The following is a 21893-nucleotide window of genomic DNA, read 5'->3' as shown; positions in this document are numbered from 1 at the left end:
AGATATTCTCTTGATGGTAGATTGACTGAGAAAGGTAAAAAAACAATACCATGCAATCACTTGCCCGAAATTCAACCAAGAACATAACGCGATGTTGTACTACCACGATGACGAGAGAGCCGCAATCCCACTAGTCCCGCTTGGCAGACAAGGATGCTTGCACCCCCTGCCACTTTGAAAGTCGGGAATTTCCCCAACACCATGACGACGGCGCAACATCGAACCCTCGACCAAAGGTCCAATTGCGGTCCCCTTCACCCCAACCACCACACAAGATGAATCTCTCCGCTTTCCGGCCCGTCTTCCGCTGCTCGGCCGCACCATGGATACAGCGACCGTCTTGCAATTGGCCAACCCTCACACGGCCACAGCTCGAACAAAAGAAACCCAGCACACAGTCGTCCCCCTTCTCCTCTACATGCCGGCTGCAAAAGCGCTCGAAGAAAGGTGGAGGCAATGATCCAAGAATAAGTGCGTTTTCTCCCCGTTCCATCCCCACGCTCGCAACTTTCTTGTATACGAATGCTAATTGGATTTGGAAAAAACAAATAGCAAACATCCGCTACCACCTCTCACACCCGCTCACGCCGCGGCCACTACACTTTTCGCGCAACCGCTCGCTGCGGCACTGGACCATCCACCGCGCGTGGCTGCTCTTCCTGCGCAAGCGCCGGGCGGCCGAAGAAGGCGAGCTGGAGCGCCAGTACAACTGCATGCGGGCTGCGTGCGAGCACCTGCGGCTTCTGGACGATAAAGGGAATAGGGTGGCGGAGCACGAGGCGGGGGGCCAGGGCCCGGATGCGGGCAGGCTGGGCGTCAAGGGCAGGGACGTCGGCAGGTTGTATCGTAGTGCTATGCTTAAGAGGGGCGTCTGGGGGAGTGTGCCGGTCGAGTATGCGAGGGTGCAGACGGATTTTCCGCCGAGGGAGGGGTGGAATCATGCTTGGACGAGGAATTAGGGCATTCGTTGGTGGCTTATTAGTGTTTTGGTATGAGGGATACGGAATGTATATTATCTTGTGAAGAGACCAACTTGTTGTTTTTTTTTCATTCTGTCCAATAACTAAAAACTAGCCCCTACGTACCACACATCTTCTTGATCCATGTCTAGCACGCTCTTTTCCATTAGGACTTCAAACTCTGATAGAGGGGAAGAGGGGGGCTGTTCTTTTCGTCTGTCTGTTTATCTTTCTTCTCTCTGTCGCCTTGAACAACGTACATACGTATGAATATATATAAATATATAATCGGGTTACACACGCACACACACACAGACACACACACACACACATACGCACACATGACTCTAATACCCCTATCAACAAAAAAAAGCCCCCACAGAAGCAATCAACCTTGTCGTACATTAGAGTTTAAAAGACGTAGTAAAGAAAAGAAAAAAAACTCATCCTTTCTCATTGTCCGTTCCCTCAATTTCTCCTCTCTATCACCATCTCTTTACCAAAGACGGCAAAGAGAGAGAAACAAGCAATACAAGCAGAAAAACTCGCTCAGAACGAAAGATAGAACCAAGAAAGAAAAAGAGGCGCCAGGCAAGAAACTAGCAAACAGAAAAACGAGGGGATTTTAAAAAAAATGGCGTCAAAAGGCTAAGAAAATAGATGATATGAGAAATGTAAAAAGAGGATTATGGCCATTGAACTTGGATAAAACGGACATGTACTCCATGTAAAAAAAACAGGTTTTTACTCCGCCCAATGCATTTTATGTCAGTTGTGAGACAAAGAAGAAGAAGAAGAAGAAGAATAGAAAATCTTGGTTAAACATGGTAAAGAGAGCCAGTGAACGCTCAGCTTTTTTTTCTTTTTTTCTTTTTCTTTTTTTTCGTTTATAAAACGACGCATCCGCATCCTGGGTTTTCCTTCTTGTCGACAGAAAGAAGAGCGGCACGGGTAGCGGCTTCAAAGACGTCGTCGACACCGTCGCCGGTTAGAGAGCTGCACTCGAGGTATTTGCGGGCGCCAATCATGTCCTTCATATCACTGCCCTGCTTCGTGGTTGTGAAACGCAGTGACTTTTTGCGCATCTCTTCCTGGGCCAAGGGGTCGTCGCGGAGATCCTTTTTCAGGCCGACGAGGATAATGGGGACGGTGGGACAGCGTTCACGGGCCTCTTCGGCCCACTTGTGCTTGACATTGTCGAGGGAGTCGGGCGAGTCGACCGAGAAGCCAATAAGGATAACGTGTGCTTTGCTGTATGCAAGAGGGCGCAGACGCTCGTAATCTTCCTGTCCAGCCGTATCCCACAAGGCAAGCTGTACAGACTTGCCGTCTACTCTGCAGTCGGTGACGTAGTTTTCAAAAACTGTTGGGACGTATCGCTACGAGGGGGCGTTAGCATGCTGGGTTGAAGAGGAAGGTGTCGTTGGCGGGTGGCAACGAGTACGAGGACATACGGTTGGAAAGTAACCCAAGGTGAAGACGCTCAGCAAACTGGTCTTGCCGCAGGCACCGTCGCCAATAATGACTAGCTTCCTAGAGGGAGACGATCAGCAGGGTGCGCAAGAGGTGCATGGTGTGGATGCAGTGTCGGAGGGGTGCTAGGGTGTGATGCTGATGCAGGAGGGCCGAAAGCAGCAAGAATTGAGCGCGAGTCGATAAAAAGCGGGCATGGGGATGGAGTGACACGGGCTATTTTTAGGCGGGCGAATGCGCGGACCGGGAGCGCCGTATGCAAGGTGTGACGCAAAAGCCGGGGTGCTACTGGCCAAAGTATCGACGCATGTCAAAGTTTGAGCAGCAGCCGGGCGGGTGAGACGGGGAAAGGAGGCGACGAAGAGGGCATGTGCATCGAGGGCGAGAGATGAAAGCGAGGCAGATGCGAGGATGGGAGGGAGCTGAGGAGCGACAGGGGTGTGTAGGACGAGGGTCAGGAAAACAAAAGGCTGGAATTGTACGCACCTGCGCATGACGGGCTCGCCGTTGTGCTGTTGTTGGGCCATGGCGGGTGTGGAGGGGAGGGGAGGGGAGCGTGAAGCGGCGCGGAGGGTCGAGAGTGGAGGATGGAGGATGGAGGATGGAGGATGAGGGAGACGGGCGAGCAGAGGGCTCGGATGCAATCAAGTAGCCGTGGTTGGGCGAGGGAGCAGCAGCGGCCGAGGGTGCAGCGACGTGTGTATCGCTATCGCGCGTGTGTCAACAAGCAGCGGCGCGGGCTGGGTGGACGGGCGTTGGGGGGGGGTGAGAGCGCGACGGGCAGCGAATGGACGGACGGGCGTGGTGACGAGCCAATGGGCGGGGGGCGATGCAGCGAGAGAGGGGGAGAAGCGAGGGCGTGAGGATGGCGGGAAGAGCGGACCTTGTCGGGGGCGGTGGAGTGAGGGAGGAGGAGGAGGAGCGGTGGTGGTGGTGATGGGGATGGCGGTGTTGATGTTGTTGGCGTGGGTGTTTGTGGTAGCGGGCAGTGTCAGTCTCGTGCGACAGCGACGGCGGCAGGGGAGCTAGCGACGGCCGGGCGAGGAATGGTTCCGTGGGCGGCGGGTGAGGCACACAGCACAGAGGGACGCCGGACCCTTTAATAATGAGCGTTGGCGATGGCGGCGGCGGCAGGCACGGGCGCGGGCTAGGTGAGGCGGCGGCGGCAGCGGGGCGTGTGTCGGGCGTGTCTGTGTGCGGCGGGTGTGCGTGGACGGGTATGGGTGGTGGTGGTGGTGGTGGTGGTGAGAGTCGGTGTGGGCGCAGGTGTGCTGGAGGCTCTCGCTGCTAAGTAGCCATGCTAGCAGCGCTGAGCGAGCAGCGACACGGGCGCGCGGCGGCGCAGCCACAGTCGCAGCCGGCGTGGTTGGTGCACAGCCGCCGCCTGCCTGCGTGTGCCTGTCTGCGCCTGCCGCCGCCGCCGCCGCGCCTGCCCTCGCTCTCCTGGCTCGCTGCAGGCAAGGCCGCACAGGCAAGTGCAAGGCTGGCCCGCGCCAAGACATGGCACCTGCCGCCCGCGACACTCCAACAACCGACGCCCTGCCGCTCTCCGCAAACACCAAGCCCTGCTCACCACCCGACCACGCCGACCGCGAGCCTCGCTCCCCCGCCAGCAAACCCCCCGCTGTGCCTCTACACGCCGCCTCCAGCACCCGCCCGCCCTGCCCGCCGCCCGCCCCCCAAGACAGCCCGGCCAGCCCCTCCTCCCGCTGCTCGACTCCCACCACCACCACTGCCCTGTGTACACGCCCGCCCCCGACCCATTCTCGCTCCACCACCTGCACGCCACGCCCACGGCCACTGCACTGCACCCCCGCTCCCATCCGCCCCATTGCCCCGCGAGTCCATGGCACAGGGCACCAGAGGTCCGCCCACGGCTGCCATGCCGCCCAACGGCACTGCGACTGCGACTCACGATCCCGCCCCAACCCCCGTCAACCGCAAGAAGCAAAAGCGACGCGAGAAGGAGGCGGCCAAGAAGGCCGCCCAGGAGCCTCACCCGCCTGCCTCTGCCCCTGCGCCTACCCGGAATGGCCTGCCCCCCGCCCAGCAGCAGCAGCAGCAGCAGCAGCAATCACAGCAGCAGCCACAGCAACTTCAACAGCAGCAGCAGCAGCAATATGCCCATCCCGAGCTCGACGAACCCCCGTACGAAGAGGGCGCCTACTACTCCGACGACGACGACTACGAGCACACATACGGCGCCAACGGCGACTACCAGCAGCCCTACGGCCACGCTCCCGTGCGCGGCAGCTCGGGCAAGAAGTCGCGACGCAAGAAGAAGGCGCCCTCTGCACCCCCGCCGCTGGCCTACTCGCAACATCTCCCCACGCGCCAGAGCCCCGCGCCAAACTCGCACTCGATGAACCGCTCCGCCTCCAAAAAAGACCGCATATGGAACACGTCCACAGCCGAGGAGCGGGAGCGCATACGCGACTTCTGGCTGTCCCTCGGCGAGGATGAGCGCAAGTCGCTAGTCAAGATTGAAAAAGAGGCCGTCCTGCGCAAGATGAAGGAGCAGCAGAAGCACTCGTGCAGTTGCACCGTCTGCGGCCGCAAGCGCACCGCCATCGAGGAGGAGCTGGAAGTGTTGTATGATGCATACTACGAGGAACTCGAGCAGTACGCGCACCACCAGCAAGACGTCGCTAGTTTCGTGCCCGAGGCTAATCATCGCTATGCGTCCAGTGCTCCTCATCCGCGCCCCATGCTCAATCCCCCGCAACCGCACGGCCCCTACGACGACGATGACGAGGAAGAGTACGACTCGGGCGAGGAAGACGACGAAGACTCCGAGTACGACAGCGAGATATCCTCCGAGGGCGATTACAGCTCCGGCGAACCCTCCCTACCGCCCCCAGAGCCCTCTGATTTTCTCCAGTTTGGCAGCAGTTTGCAGGTCAAAGGTATGCATACAAATACCACCAACCACACAATCCCCCCTATCCCCCCCCCCTGTTGGGAGCATGCTGATTCATCCCTTTAGGTGGCATACTTACAGTCGCTGACGATTTGCTCAAGAACGATGGGAAAAAGTTCATTGAAATGATGGAGCAGCTGGCCGAGCGGAGAATGCAGCGTGAAGAAGAGGCGCAATTCTCGGCCCACCCAAATATGCAACATCGTTCCTACGCCGGTCACAGTCACAGTGCTCCCCCGCCAGAAGACGACGACTATGACGACGAGGGCGAGGACGATGAGGACTACGACGACGACGAGTACGACGAGGATGAGGACGATGAGGAAGTGCGTATTTTTGTGTCGGAGTCTCACTACTTACAACTAATTGACCCCAGGGGACCATGACGGAGGAGCAGCGCATGGAGGAGGGTCGACGAATGTTTCAAATATTTGCAGCCCGGATGTTTGAGCAGCGAGTACTCCAAGCATATCGAGAAAAAGTGGCCGCAGAGCGCCAACAGCGGTTACTCGAAGAGCTAGCAGAAGAGGACATACGAAAGGACGCAAAAGAAGCAAAAAAGGCAAAGGAAGCCCAGAAGCGAAAGGAGAAGAAGGACAAGCAGAGGCAACAAAAGGCAGAGGAAAAGGCTCGCAAAGAGGCGGAACAAGCGGCCAAGGAGGCAGAAGCAAAGGCAGCAGAGGAAAAGCGCCTAGAAGAGCAGCGCAAGAAGCGCGAAGAGCAGCGCAAGAAGAAGGAAGCTGAGCGCAAGGCACAAGAGGAGGAGAAGCAGCGCAAGGAGGCCGAACGACTGAAGCGCCAGCAAGAAGAGCGTGAGAGGCAGCAGGAGGCCGAGAGGAAAGCACGCGAGCAGAAAGCTTTGGAGAAAAAGGCCAAAGAGGAGGCAAAGCGCAAAGAACGCGAGGAACGAGAGGCCAAAGAGAAGGAGGCAAAGGAGAAAAAGGCCCAAGAGGAAAAGGAGCGCAAGGAACGTGAAGCCAAGTCAAAGACAGATAACAACAACAAGGACCGCCCACGCAAGGAGGACCAAGCTGCTGTCGCAGCCGCTCACAATGCTGTTGCATCCAAGAAGGCATCACAGGCGCCTGCCGTCGCATTACCGCCTCAATTGCTCAAGCAAAACTCGTCTACAGGAACACCCTCGCCCCATGTCACACCGGCTCTCCCAAAGGCCCCTACCCCAAATCGACAGCGACAAACTTCGCAGCAAAACTCTCATGGCTCTTCGCCCAAGACGCCCCATGCTACCATGGCGACGAGCAAGTCTACCTCGCCATCGTCACAGTCGCATGGACAAGCAGCACCGCGGTCTATTTTGACAAAGCCTCCTATTCCACAGCAACCAATGTCCACACCACACGGCCAGCCGACATCTCCAATGCCCCCCATGGGACCGCCACCGGGAATGCCGGGGCCACCAGGCTTGGGCATGGCCAATATGCCTCCAGGGCTGAACGGATTCGGAAATCCAGGGTCGATGATACCTGGCATGATGGGACCCCGCCCCAACATGCCCTTCTTCCCCCAACCCACCCCGCAAGGCTTTCGCGGATTCCCACCGCCAGGCATGCATACTCCAGGTGCGCTACCCATGGGCCGAGGATTTCCAATGGAAGGACCTCCAGGATTCCCTGCACCCCCTGGGTTCTCAGCACCGATGCCCTCCGCCTTCCCCATGGGCATGCCATCACATTCTCGGCAGGGTTCTGGGTCTTTTGAGCGGCTTTCGAGTGTTGAGAGCCCAATTGCCGCTCCCCAAGCGCAGCCAATCCAGCGACCGGCGCCCATCCAGCGACCTTCGAGCGTCAAGCCAGTCGACGACCCCAGAGGCTCCGATATTGACGAGCTCGCAAGCCATCTTGGAAGCAAGGCCCTGTTGGACGACGAAGATGACATGCCCGAGCTGCCTGACCGACGGCCCAGCTTACAGCAGCACGGATCCGTGAGAGCGCCATCGTTTGGGTTTGCAGACATACCGGGTTCACAGTATGGCTCGTTTGGCGGGCCAGGTGGAGGGAGCATCTGGGGAACACCACCCTTGCAGGGATTCAACTCTGGTGCCACATGGGGTCATTCACCAACCTCCAACATCTTCAACAGTCCGTTTTCAGTCCGGGGCCATGAGCGCAACCCGAACGAACCGCGTATTGTCTGGCTCCGCCGCATAATCTGCACTGCCTGCAAGACGCTGGCCCCTCGCAGCTCCGACCCAGAAGGCTATGTCGACGCTGCAGAAGTGCACCGTCATGTTGATGCATCACGGGGTACGCTTGAACCTGTCGTGTCCATGGACGAGATGAAGGAAGCCTGTGACATTCTCGATGTAACGCAAACCAACGGGGGTGGCAGCCTTGAATACAAAGAGGAAAATGGCAGGCTCTCGCACATCAAGTTCAGCGACAATGCGCCAGCTCCCCCACCTTTGGGCGAAATTGGTAGTCCCATTCCTAGCCACAGCGTATTGGCTGGTGGCTTTGGAAGGTTTCCTGGACTTGGCCCCCAAGGCTTTTGAGGGCATTTGGTCTCACTCATTCCAGTGTTGTCTTTGGGTCGGCTCACTATGCCACATTTCTTCTGGAATTTTCTTGTTCGACTTTTCCCCGCAGATAATTCAGTTGTGCCTTGGCTTCAAGCGGAGGCAATCTACTTCACTTTTTTCTTGTGCCAAACAAGTTATCAACTATAATGTAGAATGTCATGTCTTGCCATGTGGGGTTAGCGCTAACAAAACAGAGAGAGAGAGAGAGAGACTAATGATTCGATGCCAGCAATGCGAACAGCTAATAAGACATTGGCGGGTAGCATCGGGCGGCTCCACTCGAAATGCTAGGGTTGTAATGCGCGCAGTGGCAGTGTACAGAGAGAGGAGCGGTCAAGCTGTCCGCCCATCTCACGACCCCGCATTGGGCCAAGGTAATGTAGCTGCAGCTGAAGCAAAAGGTAATTTTAGTAGCCCAAACAGGGTAGCAACGACTATACTTTGGCGTTGGCTTTGGTCTGGTTCAGCCAAACGGTATTACGAGGCTGATGGTGTGCAACTAAGAATAGATTGAAGCCGAGATGGGTGATGGTTAGCCAGGTACGAGTACAACGTCATACGAAGCGGAAAGAAGCAGCCCTGCAACATCCCTGCTAGCTGCGTGGGGCGGGGTCTTTGCCTGCATCTGCCTCAGCACAACACTGCTGTACATCAAGAGCCACGCTCCCCGCTCTGAGGCCATTACCTTGTCAATCTCAGCATCGGTCTTGTTTGTTTTCTTGTCCATTTTTCATCCCTAACCAACATTCACTGCTCGACCTTTTTGGAAGAAGCCATCGAATAAGCATCATGTCTGACCCAATTGTCGATGCCGCGCAGAAGCACCCTGCGCCAGAGGGACTGGTGTACACATATGGCACTGCTGGGGTAGGGACGAACAGAGTTTTCAATTCATTGAGATGCTCAAGCTGACTGAGCATTCTTAGTTCCGAACAAAAGCGTACGACGACACCCCTCCAACTGTCGAGCCGACCCTGCTCGCCGCCCACCAAACACCCCCCGCACTCGGCGTCCCTCAGAACTAGGCTAACCATCGCAGCGATGTCCTCGATTCCGTCTTGACCCGAGTGGGTATGATTGCAGCCCTCCGATCACGGGCACTCAAAGGAAAATGGATCGGAGTCATGATCACGGCCTCCCACAACCCACCTCAGGATAACGGTGTAAAGCTTGTTGAGCCAATGGTATGTCTCAAGTACAGGATGTGTGGCAGTGATGGAAACTAACTCTCTGCCTAGGGCAACATGCTGCAGGTATGTCCATTTTCACTGCTCGGACCCGACACGATCGATTGGCGGGCGATCTAACAAAACACACAGGAAGACTGGGAGGTTATCAGCACCGAGATGGCAAACAAGGCTACGCCCGAAGACGTTTCCAAGTATTACCAAGAGATTGCGGACCAGCACAAGATCGACCTCAGCACCCCTGCTCGCGTCGTTGTAGCCCGAGACACCAGAGCGTCAGGATCAAGGCTACTCGGGTGTCTTGTCGATGGCCTCAACGGCGCCGGCGCTGAGACCAAGGACTACGGGTTCTTGACGACGCCTCAGTTGCACTACATGGTTCGTTGCCTCAACACAGAGGGCACACCGGACGCCTACGGCGAGGCTACGGAAAAGGGCTACTATGAGAAGTTTGGCACAGCCTTCAAGACAGCCCTGCGTGGCAAGAAGCCTTCGGGCAGCTTAACGGTCGATTGCGCCAACGGTGTTGGTGGACCCAAGCTGAACGAGCTGATCAAGTATCTGCCATCCAAGGACGAGGGCGGTCTCGAGATTTTTGTCATCAACGACAATGTCATCAAGCCCGACAGTCTGAACGTTGACGTAAGTGGTGCGCTGCTTCAAAGTGGAACTTTTTGCTGAGCATGGACACAGTGCGGTGCAGACTTTGTCAAGACCAACCAGCGAGCACCCCCGTCATCAAAGGCTGGGCCTGGGGACCGATGCTGCTCGCTCGACGGTGATGCTGATCGCGTCGTGTACTACTTCAAGGATGAGAAGAATGTGTTCCGCCTGCTCGATGGCGACCGTATCGCGACTCTTGTTGCTTCGTTCCTAGGCGACACGGTGCGTCAGAGTGGACTTGGCGACAAGCTTACGATTGGAGTTGTTCAGACTGCATATGCAAACGGCGCGGCCACAAAGTACGTCGAGGAGACACTGAAGCTCAAGGTCGACTGCACGCCTACGGGGGTCAAGTACCTGCACCACGCGGCTGAAAAGCTCGACATTGGTGTCTATTTTGAGGCCAACGGCCACGGCACCGTCATCTTCTCTGCTGACACGCTCGACACGATCGCAAAGCACGAGCCTCGTAATCCTGGGGAAAAGGAGGCTCTTGATGTGCTTCGTGCGTGCATCAACCTCATCAACCAGTCGGTTGGAGATGCACTCTCGGACTTTTTGCTCGTCGAGGTTGTGCTTGCACACAAGCACTGGGGCCCGCAAGAGTGGCTGTCGACATACAGCGACCTGCCCAACCGCCTTCTCAAGGTGCAGGTGCAGGACCGAAGGATCTTCAAGACGACGGACGCGGAGCGAAAACTTACGTCACCTGAGGGTCTCCAGGCGCAGATCGACAGGGAAGTTCAAAAGGTGCGCCAAGGACGCTCTTTTGCTCGTGCCAGTGGTACCGAGGACGCAGTTCGTGTGTACGCAGAGGCGGAAACACGAGCTGAGGCCGACGATTTGGCGCGGAAGGTGCACGATCTCGTCAAGGCGGCGGGTGGCGCTTAGAAGCCGCTGCACGTGTTGCCAAGTGCTGTTGGCTCTTGTGGGGAGATGTGTTTGTACGAGCAAAGCATTTGTCAAGGAGATGGGGCAGATGAAGCAAGGTCGGCTAAGAGCTTCAGTATGGACGACTTGTTTGCATGGGATATTGCTAGTCCTGGGCGAACAAAGAAAAAGACAGTATGGGGAGAGTGTGAAGATGTGCATTGATTTGGGTTCTTTTGGAGTTGAGATGACCAAAAGAAGGTGAAAAAAAATGGCGGTAGACGTTGCTGCTAAAGGAATGAATGAATGAAGAATGGTAGTTATATTTTGGCTGAATTAGGAAAGAAACTTGACCTTTTCTACTAGAAACAAACAAGCTTGGGTAGTTTTGGTGTAAGCTTGGGTGGTTTTTGTGTAATATGACGTGAGATGCAACTACCAAGCTGAGCACAATAGCGGTTACGAACGGGAGTCGGTTTACGAAGCGAGCTGGCTGGTTGATGCAAGCGTATGTCTGGGATGTACTTTTATTTTGCCAGGTCGTTCGTGGTCCATGAGAGCTGCTCATGGTAATGATGGGGCCGGAAGAGTCGGCATGGGCAGTGGCCAATGAAGGAGGCAGCGCCACGTGCACTCGAAACCCACCCCTTGAAGCATAAAGACGGCGGTGATTTGTGGTGTGGGCTGAAACACGAAACTAGGAAGCCGCAGCCTTATCCGGAACAATAGTCGCTCTGCTACTTACTTGGATGTGAACAACAGCCGCCATGGACGGTACCATGTCGGTCGGCAGCCAAAGGCCCCATTTCCGACGGATCAACGACGGATGCACGATGGCGACCGACTGTGCCGCAGCCGAGTGGCGGTGCACGATGCCATGGCTTCTTCCCTTTGTGCAGTCCGGTTCGCCTGCGGTTCGCCGGCAAAGAGGGAACAAGGAGAGCATCACTTGTCCTAATCAACGCTTGCCATGGCATCCAAGCGAAAGACCAGGGCCTGGAACCCAAAAATAAAAGACAGCCGCAAGCCTTGCCTTGGCCTGCCGCGTACCCTTTTCCCTTTTCCTCGCCGGCGTCAAACGGCCACGCTGAACCAACGAATGGGCGGGCGTGCCTGGACATGTGACAGGGATCCGCCCGCGAAGAGGGGGGGGCGGTTGTTAATCGTCATCCCGGGCCAGCAGGCACCTCGCCGCCGATCGCAACATTTCGCTGTACTACCACCTTGCGACTCTGCATCTGCACGCCTCTCTCTTCACTCTCTTTTTTGCCTTTTGCTATCGTTTGTACTGCTCCTTGCGTAATTTGAATAGTATTCTAATCGCAGGATATTTACCCTGCGTCTGGAAACCACCTTTGTACTTTGCTAATCGGCTGCTTCGACGGGGTGACCATCTGCTAGAGACATGCGCTGAGCAGCCTCCCCCCAGACAATCTCCCCTCGTCGTCTTTCCCGTATACAGTGCGCCTGCACGTGTCCATGCAAACACCTCTCGCTACCACACAGTCACAACAATCCCCACATTCATTATGGCGTCCATTCCCCGTAGTACGCTGCTCTGGCGGGACCTGAGCGTCGAAGAGAAGTTTGAGCAGTTGATGCAGAATAATCCACTGGGTGCTCAAGTATGTCGCATGCTCCCTCTTCCCCGCCACAGATGGCCTGACAATTTCAGGTATCACAAGACTCGGTCCTCGTCGCTATCGGCACCTCCTTTGGCATAACCGCCGCCCTTTTCGTCGCCTTTTTAATTCTACGACCCTTCAACACCATCGTTTACGCCCCCCGCCTCCGTCACGCAGAAGAGAAGCACCGACCGCCGCCTCTGGATAAGAGCCTTTTCGCCTGGTACAAGCCAGTCTTCAAAACAAATGAGCCCGAATATGTCGACAAGATTGGTCTGGATGCGACGCTGTTTCTACGCTTTGCCCGCATGTGCAGGAACATGTTTGTTGTACTCGCCATCCTGGGCTGCGCAATCATCGTCCCCGTCAATGTTGCCAGTTCGGTGCCAACTCAAAAAAAGGTCCAAGGCAATATTAGTTCCAGCATCATTTTTCTCATGACGCCAAGAGACTTGGCTGGTCAAGTCTTCTGGGCTTTTGTCGTCTTTGCCTACATTCTGGATATCACGGTGTGTGCGTTTCTCTGGTGGACATACCGCGCAGTGCACCGCCTGCGACGCCAATATCTCGAGAGTCCAGACTACCAAAACAGCCTCCATGCCCGGACCTTGATGATCACCGACATTAGCCGTAGCTTTCGCAGTGACCAAGGTATCATTGAGATTGTGGATACGCTCAAGACGACCCCCGACGTGCCCCGCGTATCCATTGGACGAAACGTAAAGGATGTTCCCGACCTAATCGAGGAGCATGAGGAGGCGGTTGTGGAACTTGAGAATGTCCTGGCAAAGTACTTGAAGAACCCAGCTCAGCTGCCGGCCGAGCGCCCCCTGTGCACTCCGCACAAAAAAGACCCAGAGTTTATGGGCAAGAAACAAAAGGTGGACGCCATCGACTATCTCACAGCTCGCATCCAACGACTCGAGACTCAGATCAAGGAAGTTCGCGAGTCAATCGATAAGCGCGACGCTCTTCCATATGGTTTCGCTAGTTACGAAAACATCACTTCAGCCCACACGGTAGCATTCAATGCCCGCAGCAAGCATGTCAAAGGAACCACGGTCCGCCTTGCGCCAAAGCCAAAAGACATCATCTGGAAGAATCTGACTCTGGATCCAAAGACGCGGCGGTGGAGGAAAACTGTAAACAACTTCTGGATTACGCTCCTGACACTGCTCTACTTTATCCCCAACGCCCTTATTGCCGTCTTCTTGTCAAAGCTCTCCAACTTGGGTTTTGTATGGCCAACTTTCCAGGTCGAGCTGGCCCGACATGCCGACTTTTGGGCCGTGGTACAAGGTCTCGCTGCCCCGGCTCTAACCTCTCTCTTCTACTACTTTCTGCCCATCATTTTCCGCCGCCTCTCAATCAAGTCCGGAGACCAAACCAAAACAAGTCGTGAACGCCACGTGACGGCACAACTGTACGCCTTTTTTGTCTTCAACAACCTCTTTGTCTTTTCCCTCTTCAGCGCCGTCTTTGGCATGATTGTCATGATTGTCAATCTCGCAACCAAGCAAAACGTGCCGTTTACGGACATTCTGCGCTCCATTGCCTTTTTCGATACCACGATGCGCACCCTCTGCGAAGTCTCGCCTTTTTGGGTCACCTGGCTCGTCCAACGTAATTTGGGTGCGGCCATCGATCTGGCCCAGGCTGTGAACTTGGCTTGGGGCAGTTTCTCGCGCAAGTTTTTGAACCCCACTCCTAGGGATCTGATCAACCGGACTGCGCCACCGCCATTTGATTACGCAAGTTACTACAACTACTTTTTGTTTTACTCGACCGTCGCTTTCTGCTTTGCGCCCTTGCAGCCCGTCACGCTCGTTATTGTCGCAATCTACTTTTCTCTCGACAGTTGGATGAAGAAGTACCTTCTCATGTAAGTACACGTCATTGTTTTTAGTTTGAGTGCCGACTGATCATATATACCCAGGTACGTTTTCTGTACAAAGAACGAGTCCGGAGGTGCATTTTGGCGTCTTCTTTTCAACCGTATGCTCGTTGGCATTTTTCTCTCCAACTGCATTGTTGCACTTTTGGTTACTGCTCGTGGAGCGAACTTCAAATGGCACATGCTCGCCGCTTTGGCTCCTCTTCCTCTGGGATTGATTGCATTCAAGTTTTACTGCAAAAACACCTTTGATAACTCGCTCAAGTACTACACTCAGGGTGATAATAAGAAGGGTGTTGAAGCACCTACGCCAATTGACAAGGAGTCGAGGAAGAGGGATCGTGTTGCTGTGAGGTTTGGGTACGTCAATCCTATCGTTCCAACTGCCCGTTTGTGTGCTACAATCGTGGTGTGTGTATTTTCAAGTTTTACTAACGGCATACCAGTCACCCGGCTCTCTACCAGAAACTCACCGTCCCCATGGTCAACGAAAAGTCAAAACACCTACTTGCCGAAATCTACCGCGGCCGTCTAGACGGCGACATTGGCGACACAGCCGCCTTCAGCGATGTCTACACCATGAAGCGCATGTCCAAAGAAAACCCCGGCAAAATGGCATCGGGCGCCGCAGCCCCCGCCCCCTTTGAATTTGTGTCCGAATCCAACATGGACTTTGAAAACTACAAGAACCGACCCGAATTCAGCGACGAGCACGGCGGCGAGGGATCCATCTACGGTGGTGAATCCAGCACCCACCGTCCCGACACGCCTAATTCCCACTTTGGCGGTGCCGTCGACCGCGGCCGCTCCCACTCGCGCGACTCGGACCGCACATTCGGCGGTGCCGAAGAAGCAGGCGTCTCGTACCCCGCTGGCTACCACCAAACCCCCTCGGCACTCCGAGAGTACAGCCCGAGTCCTGACCCGGGGCTCGGCATGCGCAGATTAGATAGCACGGATAGTCCGTATGAGGTTCCTGAGGATGAGGGCAGGAGGAATTTAGTGAATAGTGCTGCGCCCATGGGTGCGGCTAGAGCGCCCGTGGCTGCGGCGCCGCGACAACAACAGTATACGCCGTATAGTCCTAGTAGGGATGGGGCGGGGCAACAGGATTATTTTAGTAGGTAATGAGGGGGGTGGGGTGGTAGACTTGATGAATTTTGTGCATAGCGAGAGGGGGGGTTTTTTTTGGTTGGTGTTTTGGGCTTTTTTTCTCAAGCATGAAAATTAGGGGTTTGGGGGGGGTGGGAGGATATTTAATTCCTACAATTACTTGATGGTTGTATATGCAGAAGAGATCATGTCATATTAAGAGAGAGAGAGAAAGAGAGAAAAAGACAACTTGTGGTATGAGTCAATACTGGTAAATCGAATATCAGGAGAGAAAAAAATTAAGTTTTTTTTTTTCAACTGGAATTCTTGTTTTTTTTTGGGGGGGGGGGATTCTCAACTTGAAAAGAGAACAGAATCTCTGTTTCATCTCTGAAGTGCAAATGTTCCTGACTAACCCTTATAAAGCTGTGGCTGGCTGGCTGGCTGGCTGGCTGGTTGAACTTGCGGGGAAGGAGTTTTATCGTGCCCGTTGTTTTTCGTTGTGTGTGTGTGTGTGTGTGTGTGTGTGTGTGTGTGTAAGATTTTTTTTCTGTTCCCAAGGTCCAAATAGTATATTAGAATCAGAGACGAGAAAAATTCTTCAGCCTCACGGTGTAATTTCCTTTCCTGTCTCCCTCTTCTCTCTTTCTCTCTCTCTTTCTCTCTCTCTTTCTCTCTCTCTTTCTCTCTCTCTTTCTCTCTCTCTTTCTCTCTCTCTTTCTCTCTCTCTTTCTCTCTCTCTTTCTCTCTCTCTTTCTCTCTCTCTTTCTCTCTCTCTTTCTCTCTCTCTTTCTCTCTCTCTTTCTCTCTCTCTTTCTCTCTCTCTTTCTCTCTCTCTTTCTCTCTCTCTTTCTCTCTCTCTTTCTCTCTCTCTTTCTCTAACCTTTTTGTTCAGGGGATGGAGGAGGAGAACTTTGAAATATGTAATACTGCGTCAAACCCTTTCGTTATCTTGAATACAACTGAAATGTACACGGAAAGGTTTTATTCTTTTTCTTCTTCTTCTTCTTCTCGTAGATTGGCATTATTTCCCTCCTCACTTTTATTTTTGTTTCCCTTTGATCGGGGAAGGTTAGTGAGGAAGTGTTGTGCAGAGTAGACAACGGGTGGATTCCTGCGTTGTGTGTATACAATATGCTGTTTGAAAATAAGGTGGTGGTTGAGAAAAACACGACCGGGGGAGGGGATTACGGAGTTTTCAAAACAGGGTTGTGTGTTGTGTAACGAGTTTCAGCTTTATTCTTGGTGGGTATGTATTTCGGAGTTGGATGGGTGGTTAAATCGAGCATGTCCCCATTTTGTTTACACGTAGATGCTCTACCGGGATATCAGGGAGGTAGGTAGTAAGGGATAACAAAGAAAAGGCATGACTGAGTATAAATTTCGAGATAATGACAATGTGAAAGGGAGCGGTTGTAGGGAAATCCTTTCCGGGCTTGGGTTGCCTGGGAGGTGTTTGGGGAAAAGGTAGTGAGGCATAGCGATGAAAAAAAAAATTTATGCAAAAAAAAAAGATAGAAAGGATTCTGTGGGGTAACAGTGTACAAGTCTAGGTTGGAAAAAGGTAATGATGTTGGAAATACCTGTGTGTGGGACTGGAGCACAGCGTAGCAGTGGCGCTGTGAATCTGCACGAGGGTGCGTACGAACGCTGCTGAGGATCTGAGAAGGATTGAAATCGTTGCGGTTGGGGCATATGTGGTTTTCCCCCATGGCAGTGGTCTGGCAGATGTGGTGATGTGTTGGATGTATGCTAATTATGCAATGCATTTGTTCAACATGTGCAGCATCTTTTCTTTCAAACTCTGTTTTTGATGTGTTTACTGGACATGACTCGTCTCTCTGTAAACGAAGGACATGGCTGGTATTCTTCCTTGCTTCGTCTTGTAGCCACTTGAAACCATCGCACGATGCTTGGAAATTAGGTGCTACAGACTAAAAGGCAGTTGTCAAGGGCATAAGATACCACTTCTAAACTCTACAAGGTTCTAGAATGTGGTATGTAGTGGCCGTAAGAGGTGGATGTTGTTTTTTCCCTTGGGGGTTGTCCGCTTGAATTTTATTGTAGGAGCGAAGGATCTGCGACGGGAGTTTGGAACCGGGGTTGCCAGGATTATATAACGCGCCTGGTGTATGACTTTACGGGTAGGGCCGAGCTATGTCCGGCAGTCTTTCTGTTTGACAAGCTATTTGGAGTCTTGGACGGCCTACATGCAACCTCGGCCTGTTTTGCGGGATGTTTTCTAGATTCAATGTTTCGTCGTGTTGCTGCTGTTAGTTGTAGCACTCGGGTTGGAGGATTCATGGTGTGTTTGGTCACGTGCGAGGAAACCGCCAAAGCGCTGAGACGGAACAGCACGTGACCCTGAAGACGTCACCGAATACACGGCAATGGCAAGAACAAAACCCGCGATGAACGCTGTGCCAGCAGCTGTCCAGATCAGACTTCACGACTACACCAGTCCCGACCTTACTTACTCGTGCCCAGACGTCGCATGGCTTCGCAGGTCAAACCGACCGTGTGGAGAGTTTCGCACCAGCACTTGGCCTCAGGCAATCAGCAAGCGTCCCCAGGCAAGGCTGTTTGGTCCCTGAGTAGATGGCAAGACTGGGGGCGACAAAGTTAGCGAGCCGCTGTCATGATCGCCATCTTCGGCAACGTTTCCGGCTTTTTGTCAATGCCAACCAGTATTTTCGCTCTTGGCTCCTGGGCTGCCGAGCCACAGCCTGGCAGCGTTGGAGCGTGGGAGCCTGCCACTTCTCAGCCTCTGCTAGGAGTTGATGTCTCAGGACCCTGGCGCGAAACAGTAGGCCAACTTTCATAGTCCAAGTTGTGTACTGGCAAAGTACCTTCACCTGGATCATTTTCATACGAGGGTCTGGACAAAGGCCGAGTGCCTGGCCTCGCAGCCAATGGCCCTGGACGAGAAAGCGACGCTGCGGTTCGCAGATGGGAGCCCCACCCAACCTTGTCGAGTTCCTGGCACACGTACTCGCTTGCCAAGGGCAGTGCCATGATCCGGATGTCGTCTGTCCCGCAACCAAAAGAAAAGTCGCCCAGTGCAAGCAGCGTCCATGACTGAGGTTTTCGTCTTCAGCACTGCCTGGGCCTCGCTGCATTGTCGCGACGGATGCAAACGGGCGCTACGTGCACTAAAGGTGCTGATTGATTTCAGCTCTTGGCCCCCACTTGCATACTACAGTAAGCTGGACGACGCCGGCCCAAAATTAGACTGGTCCACTGCGGGGACCAGCCGCCCTACGAGCACATGGCTTGTCAGTGCTGGCTTGGGCTCACCGTGTTTCGAGCAAGTCAGTGTGGCATACAAAGCGACCGTCTGCTGTCTGGAGGCGCGACAAGACCAGACCAGAGTACAGCGCAGACCAGCCCTGACTGACATCACGCCCATCACGTGCATGACGTGTTTCGCCTCGCAGATCTTGGGCTGTGTGAAATTACTACTACGCCGCTAGTAGACCGTCGCCTACTTCCACAAGCAAGCACACCGTCCGTCAGCAAGACGCTTATTACCCACCATCTCAGCCCCTCGCCAGGCGCCCATCCTCCTCGCTCGAGTCGCATCAGCCGGCTCTTTTGCAGACCACACCCCCTTCTCGCTCACATACTCACACACTCTCACACGCACACACACTTTTCAGAGGGTCAGACATTGATACCCGACAATGAATATGATGCGCAAGAGGACGACGTATGTGCACATTACGCCCATTCCCTCCTTCATACCACGTCAGCTCGCCATCGACTTCCTCCACAACCATGGCGAGATCATCGAGCTGAACCCGCTCGTCACCGGCCATGAGCCCATCAAAGCACCCCGTGATGCGCCCGCTGACGAGTTCTACTCGACATGGTACGAGATCTCGCAGCGCATCCAGTACATACCCGGCATTGGCAAAATGGGCAGTGGCGCAATCAAGTTCCGCGGCGTTTTCCACGACCTCCCCTTTGGCCTCCAAACACACACCTATGCGCCTGCAAACGTGGACCTACGCAACAAATGGCAAATTTGCGGAAACCAACCCGGCGAACCACCCGAGCCAAAGGAGCTGGGCTCTGGTGCCCCACCCGAGGGCTTGTACATCAGGGAAGATGTCGAGATCAAGTGCAATGTCGCCATGATCAGTTTTGTAAAGAAGGAGATGCAGGCCGCGGCAAAGGTCATGGTAGATCGGTTGGTCAAGAAGGCCGAATTACTCGACTCGGGTGCGCTGCATGCCCTGATGGAGAATGGCCGACTGAAGACGGTCAACCCAGCCGATCGTTCAACCCACGATCACAGGTCACCACATTCATCACCATCACAAGTATACTCGGCACCTCTGTCGCCCCGCCTGTCGCCAAATTTCCCCCACCGGCAAAGCCTGAGCTATGCGCAGCCCGACAACCAACACGCTCCTCCCATCCCACCAAAGGAACTCCTTGGCCAGAACAATGTAGTCATGGAACTGCCAGGCGATTTCTACTATCCCAACCCTCCTGTATCCCAAACACCAATCAATGACAAACGTGCCTCTTACGCTTCTGAACCCTCGCAATCCTCTCCTAAATTCCAAGACGCCCGCTGGTCGACCACGTCACACAGCACAATATCCTCGCGACCAACCTCTTATGCTACATCGGATGGCATGCGATCCCCCGGACTCGAGGGGAAAGCATTTGCATCGGAGTTGCCGACTATGGAAGAGACTAGGGAAGAGCACGAGTCAAGGCAAAAGAGAGATAGCATTCAGAAGGGGCAACAGCCCCACTATGCATATAACCCTCAGGACTTTGCAAGGACGCAACATCAATATGCACAGGGACCACCATACCCTGGTTATTAATGACTTTTTGTCGTTCCCGGGGTTCCTGTATAGATGGATGAAAAAAAAAGTACCATCAACAAAGAGGAGAAATGGTTAAATTTTGGGTGTTTTAGGGGGGGCCAGGGCATTGGAATGAGTACACAAAGACGCGCTTTACGACCGGGGGGTTTTTTTTTCACGATTCACACAAATTGCGTTTTTTTTTTGGTTAGATATCCCCCTCCCTTGTAGTTTTTGCAACATACGTAATGGTATTTCCTTGTAATGAAAATAAATTCTATCTCTTGAACAAAAAAAAACCTATTGTTCTTCGTTTTCTACGTAGCAGCGACAACAACAACATCCAACGCGCGTTTCCCCTGATCTTTCCTCACCTCCACCCACCCATCCTCGTCAACCCTCACAATCTTGCCATCGACACAAATGCGCCTCCACCTCGCATCCTTCTCGAGCCCCTCGAACCGAATGCGCAACCCATCAATACTTTCATACCTCACAGCTGCATCATGGACGTGCTTGCCCCCTTGATACGCCAACCCCATGATGCGCATGGCCTCATCTGCACTCTTCGGGCCGAAATGCACAAGCCGTACGCTCCCGTCTAGCGGGGCCGAGGCCGGGGAGATGCAAAACGGGCGTTCGAGATGCGAGACGAGGGTTGCCAAGACGTACATGTGCTCCGTAGTCTCGAGCTCTACCCATTTTTCCTCGCCGTTTTGTGGTGACGGGAGGAGGCGTGAGATGCGTGCCTTGTAGGCGTGAGGCGGACCGCCGTCAGCGGGATACAGAGCTTCTTTGGCGGCCATTTGGAAGCGCTCGACGCCGTATTGGCGGTAGTGTGCGGTGTCGCTGTCTGCGACGAGAGAGGCGTGCATGCCCCAGCTTGCCACGACTGCGCCGTGGAGAAGGCCCTCTCCCTTTTCGTTTTTGGGGAGTGCTTCCTCGGCACGGGCTTCGTCGACGAGGAGGCGCGCGCCTGGGGAAAAAGTTGCTGTGAAGACTGGGAGCGGCGCCGAGTGTGGGGATGCGAGGGCGGCGAGGCCCCAGTTTGAGGGCTGCTGCTGCTTGGTGTTGATGGAGTGGTAGAGGGCATTTGCGGTGCCGAGGGGGAGGAGGACGACTTGTGGGGAGGCGTAGGTTGTGCTTTGGGGAGGGGAGAGGAGGCCATTTACTAGGTCGACTATGCCGCCATCGCCTGAGAGGAGGATGATGCGGAGGGGGGTCCCGTTGTTTGCCGAGGGAAACAAGATGTTGCTTGTATAGTCTGAGATGCTGGTTGCTGAGGTTGTTGTGTGAACTTTGATCTTGGCTACGCCATCTTCGCCGTGAATGGCGGTTAGAATCGGTTTGACCACGCTGTTGAAGAAGTTTTCTGCCTGGCGGGCACCAGATCCTAAGGAGATGATAACGTGGGTTTCGCGTTGGGTGAGTGGTGTGTTTGTACTATCTGGCGGGTCGAGAGCTCGTTTGGTGATGTCGAGTAGCAGGGGCGGTTTGGTGGCATCTTCATTTTCTTGTAAAGTAACGGTGGCTTGGGATGTACCATCTGCAGTTGGTAGATCAAAGACAACCTTCCTAGGCTGTGGCGCCTCCGCCTCACTGACCGTTGCCATGGCTGGGGTGTTAATGGATGGGGTTGACTGAGGGGTGGGGAGCTATAAGATGATATCATCGCGGGGTTGCTTGTTAATCAGTTCATTGCCGGCTATAGTAACGACATGATGAATATAATTGCGACATTATGTTCACAGTACCTGCCCCGTATCCATGCTCCCCCCAGGGCTTTGGTTGCACGAAGAATTAGAATTTACATACTAGTAGCTCCAAACTCTACTGCCACTTGCT

The 21893-nt window shown here is 54.3% G+C and overlaps 6 protein-coding genes across 6 annotated transcripts; 4 read left to right on the top strand and 2 right to left on the bottom strand.

Moving 5' to 3' along the window:
• Positions 1-199: 199 nt before the first annotated feature.
• On the top strand, positions 200-1036 carry PSV08DRAFT_27699 (mitochondrial 54S ribosomal protein mL40). The gene is made up of 2 exons (XM_014218182.2): positions 200-471; positions 553-1036. The coding sequence occupies exons 1-2, from the start codon at positions 276-278 to the stop codon at positions 957-959; spliced, it is 603 nt and encodes a 200-aa protein (XP_014073657.1). The 5' UTR covers positions 200-275; the 3' UTR covers positions 960-1036.
• A 660-nt stretch (positions 1037-1696) lies between these two features.
• PSV08DRAFT_344263 (P-loop containing nucleoside triphosphate hydrolase protein) lies at positions 1697-2961 on the bottom strand (the record flags this gene model as incomplete). The annotated part of the gene is made up of 3 exons (XM_014218137.2): positions 1697-2338; positions 2414-2492; positions 2919-2961. Coding segments are annotated over 3 exons (614 nt in total), but the record flags the coding sequence as incomplete, so codon positions are not given.
• A 1317-nt stretch (positions 2962-4278) lies between these two features.
• Positions 4279-11056, top strand: PSV08DRAFT_413293 (n-acetylglucosamine-phosphate mutase; the record flags this gene model as incomplete). The annotated part of the gene is made up of 10 exons (XM_014218184.2): positions 4279-5054; positions 5085-5338; positions 5419-5678; positions 5729-7833; positions 8662-8758; positions 8818-8831; positions 8931-9075; positions 9130-9144; positions 9211-9720; positions 9772-11056. The coding sequence occupies 10 exons, from the start codon at positions 4279-4281 to the stop codon at positions 10630-10632; spliced, it is 5037 nt and encodes a 1678-aa protein (XP_014073659.2). The 3' UTR covers positions 10633-11056.
• A 1049-nt stretch (positions 11057-12105) lies between these two features.
• Positions 12106-15258, top strand: PSV08DRAFT_385339 (uncharacterized protein; the record flags this gene model as incomplete). Its single annotated transcript, XM_014218185.2, has 4 exons — positions 12106-12236; positions 12287-14118; positions 14173-14490; positions 14577-15258. Exons 1-4 carry the CDS (start codon positions 12141-12143, stop codon positions 15256-15258), a joined length of 2928 nt encoding a protein of 975 aa, XP_014073660.1. The 5' UTR covers positions 12106-12140.
• A 3591-nt stretch (positions 15259-18849) lies between these two features.
• On the top strand, positions 18850-20108 carry PSV08DRAFT_406191 (uncharacterized protein). Its single transcript, XM_014218187.2, has one exon. The coding sequence runs from the start codon at positions 18906-18908 to the stop codon at positions 20064-20066; it is 1161 nt and encodes a 386-aa protein (XP_014073662.1). The 5' UTR covers positions 18850-18905; the 3' UTR covers positions 20067-20108.
• Positions 20109-20169: 61 nt separating this feature from the next.
• On the bottom strand, positions 20170-21661 carry PSV08DRAFT_212678 (ATP-NAD kinase-like domain-containing protein; the record flags this gene model as incomplete). Its single annotated transcript, XM_014218141.1, has 1 exon — positions 20170-21661. The coding sequence occupies one exon, from the start codon at positions 21659-21661 to the stop codon at positions 20366-20368; it is 1296 nt and encodes a 431-aa protein (XP_014073616.1). The 3' UTR covers positions 20170-20365.
• Between the last annotated feature and the right edge of the window lie 232 nt (positions 21662-21893).

This window comes from Bipolaris maydis (assembly GCF_028858645.1).
Source record: "Bipolaris maydis strain C4 unplaced genomic scaffold PSV08scaffold_20, whole genome shotgun sequence".
In the NCBI taxonomy this organism is placed as follows: Eukaryota; Fungi; Ascomycota; class Dothideomycetes; order Pleosporales; family Pleosporaceae; genus Bipolaris; species Bipolaris maydis.
The sequence above is the reverse complement of the archived record's forward strand: the minus strand, read 5'-3'. Positions and strand labels throughout refer to the sequence as shown.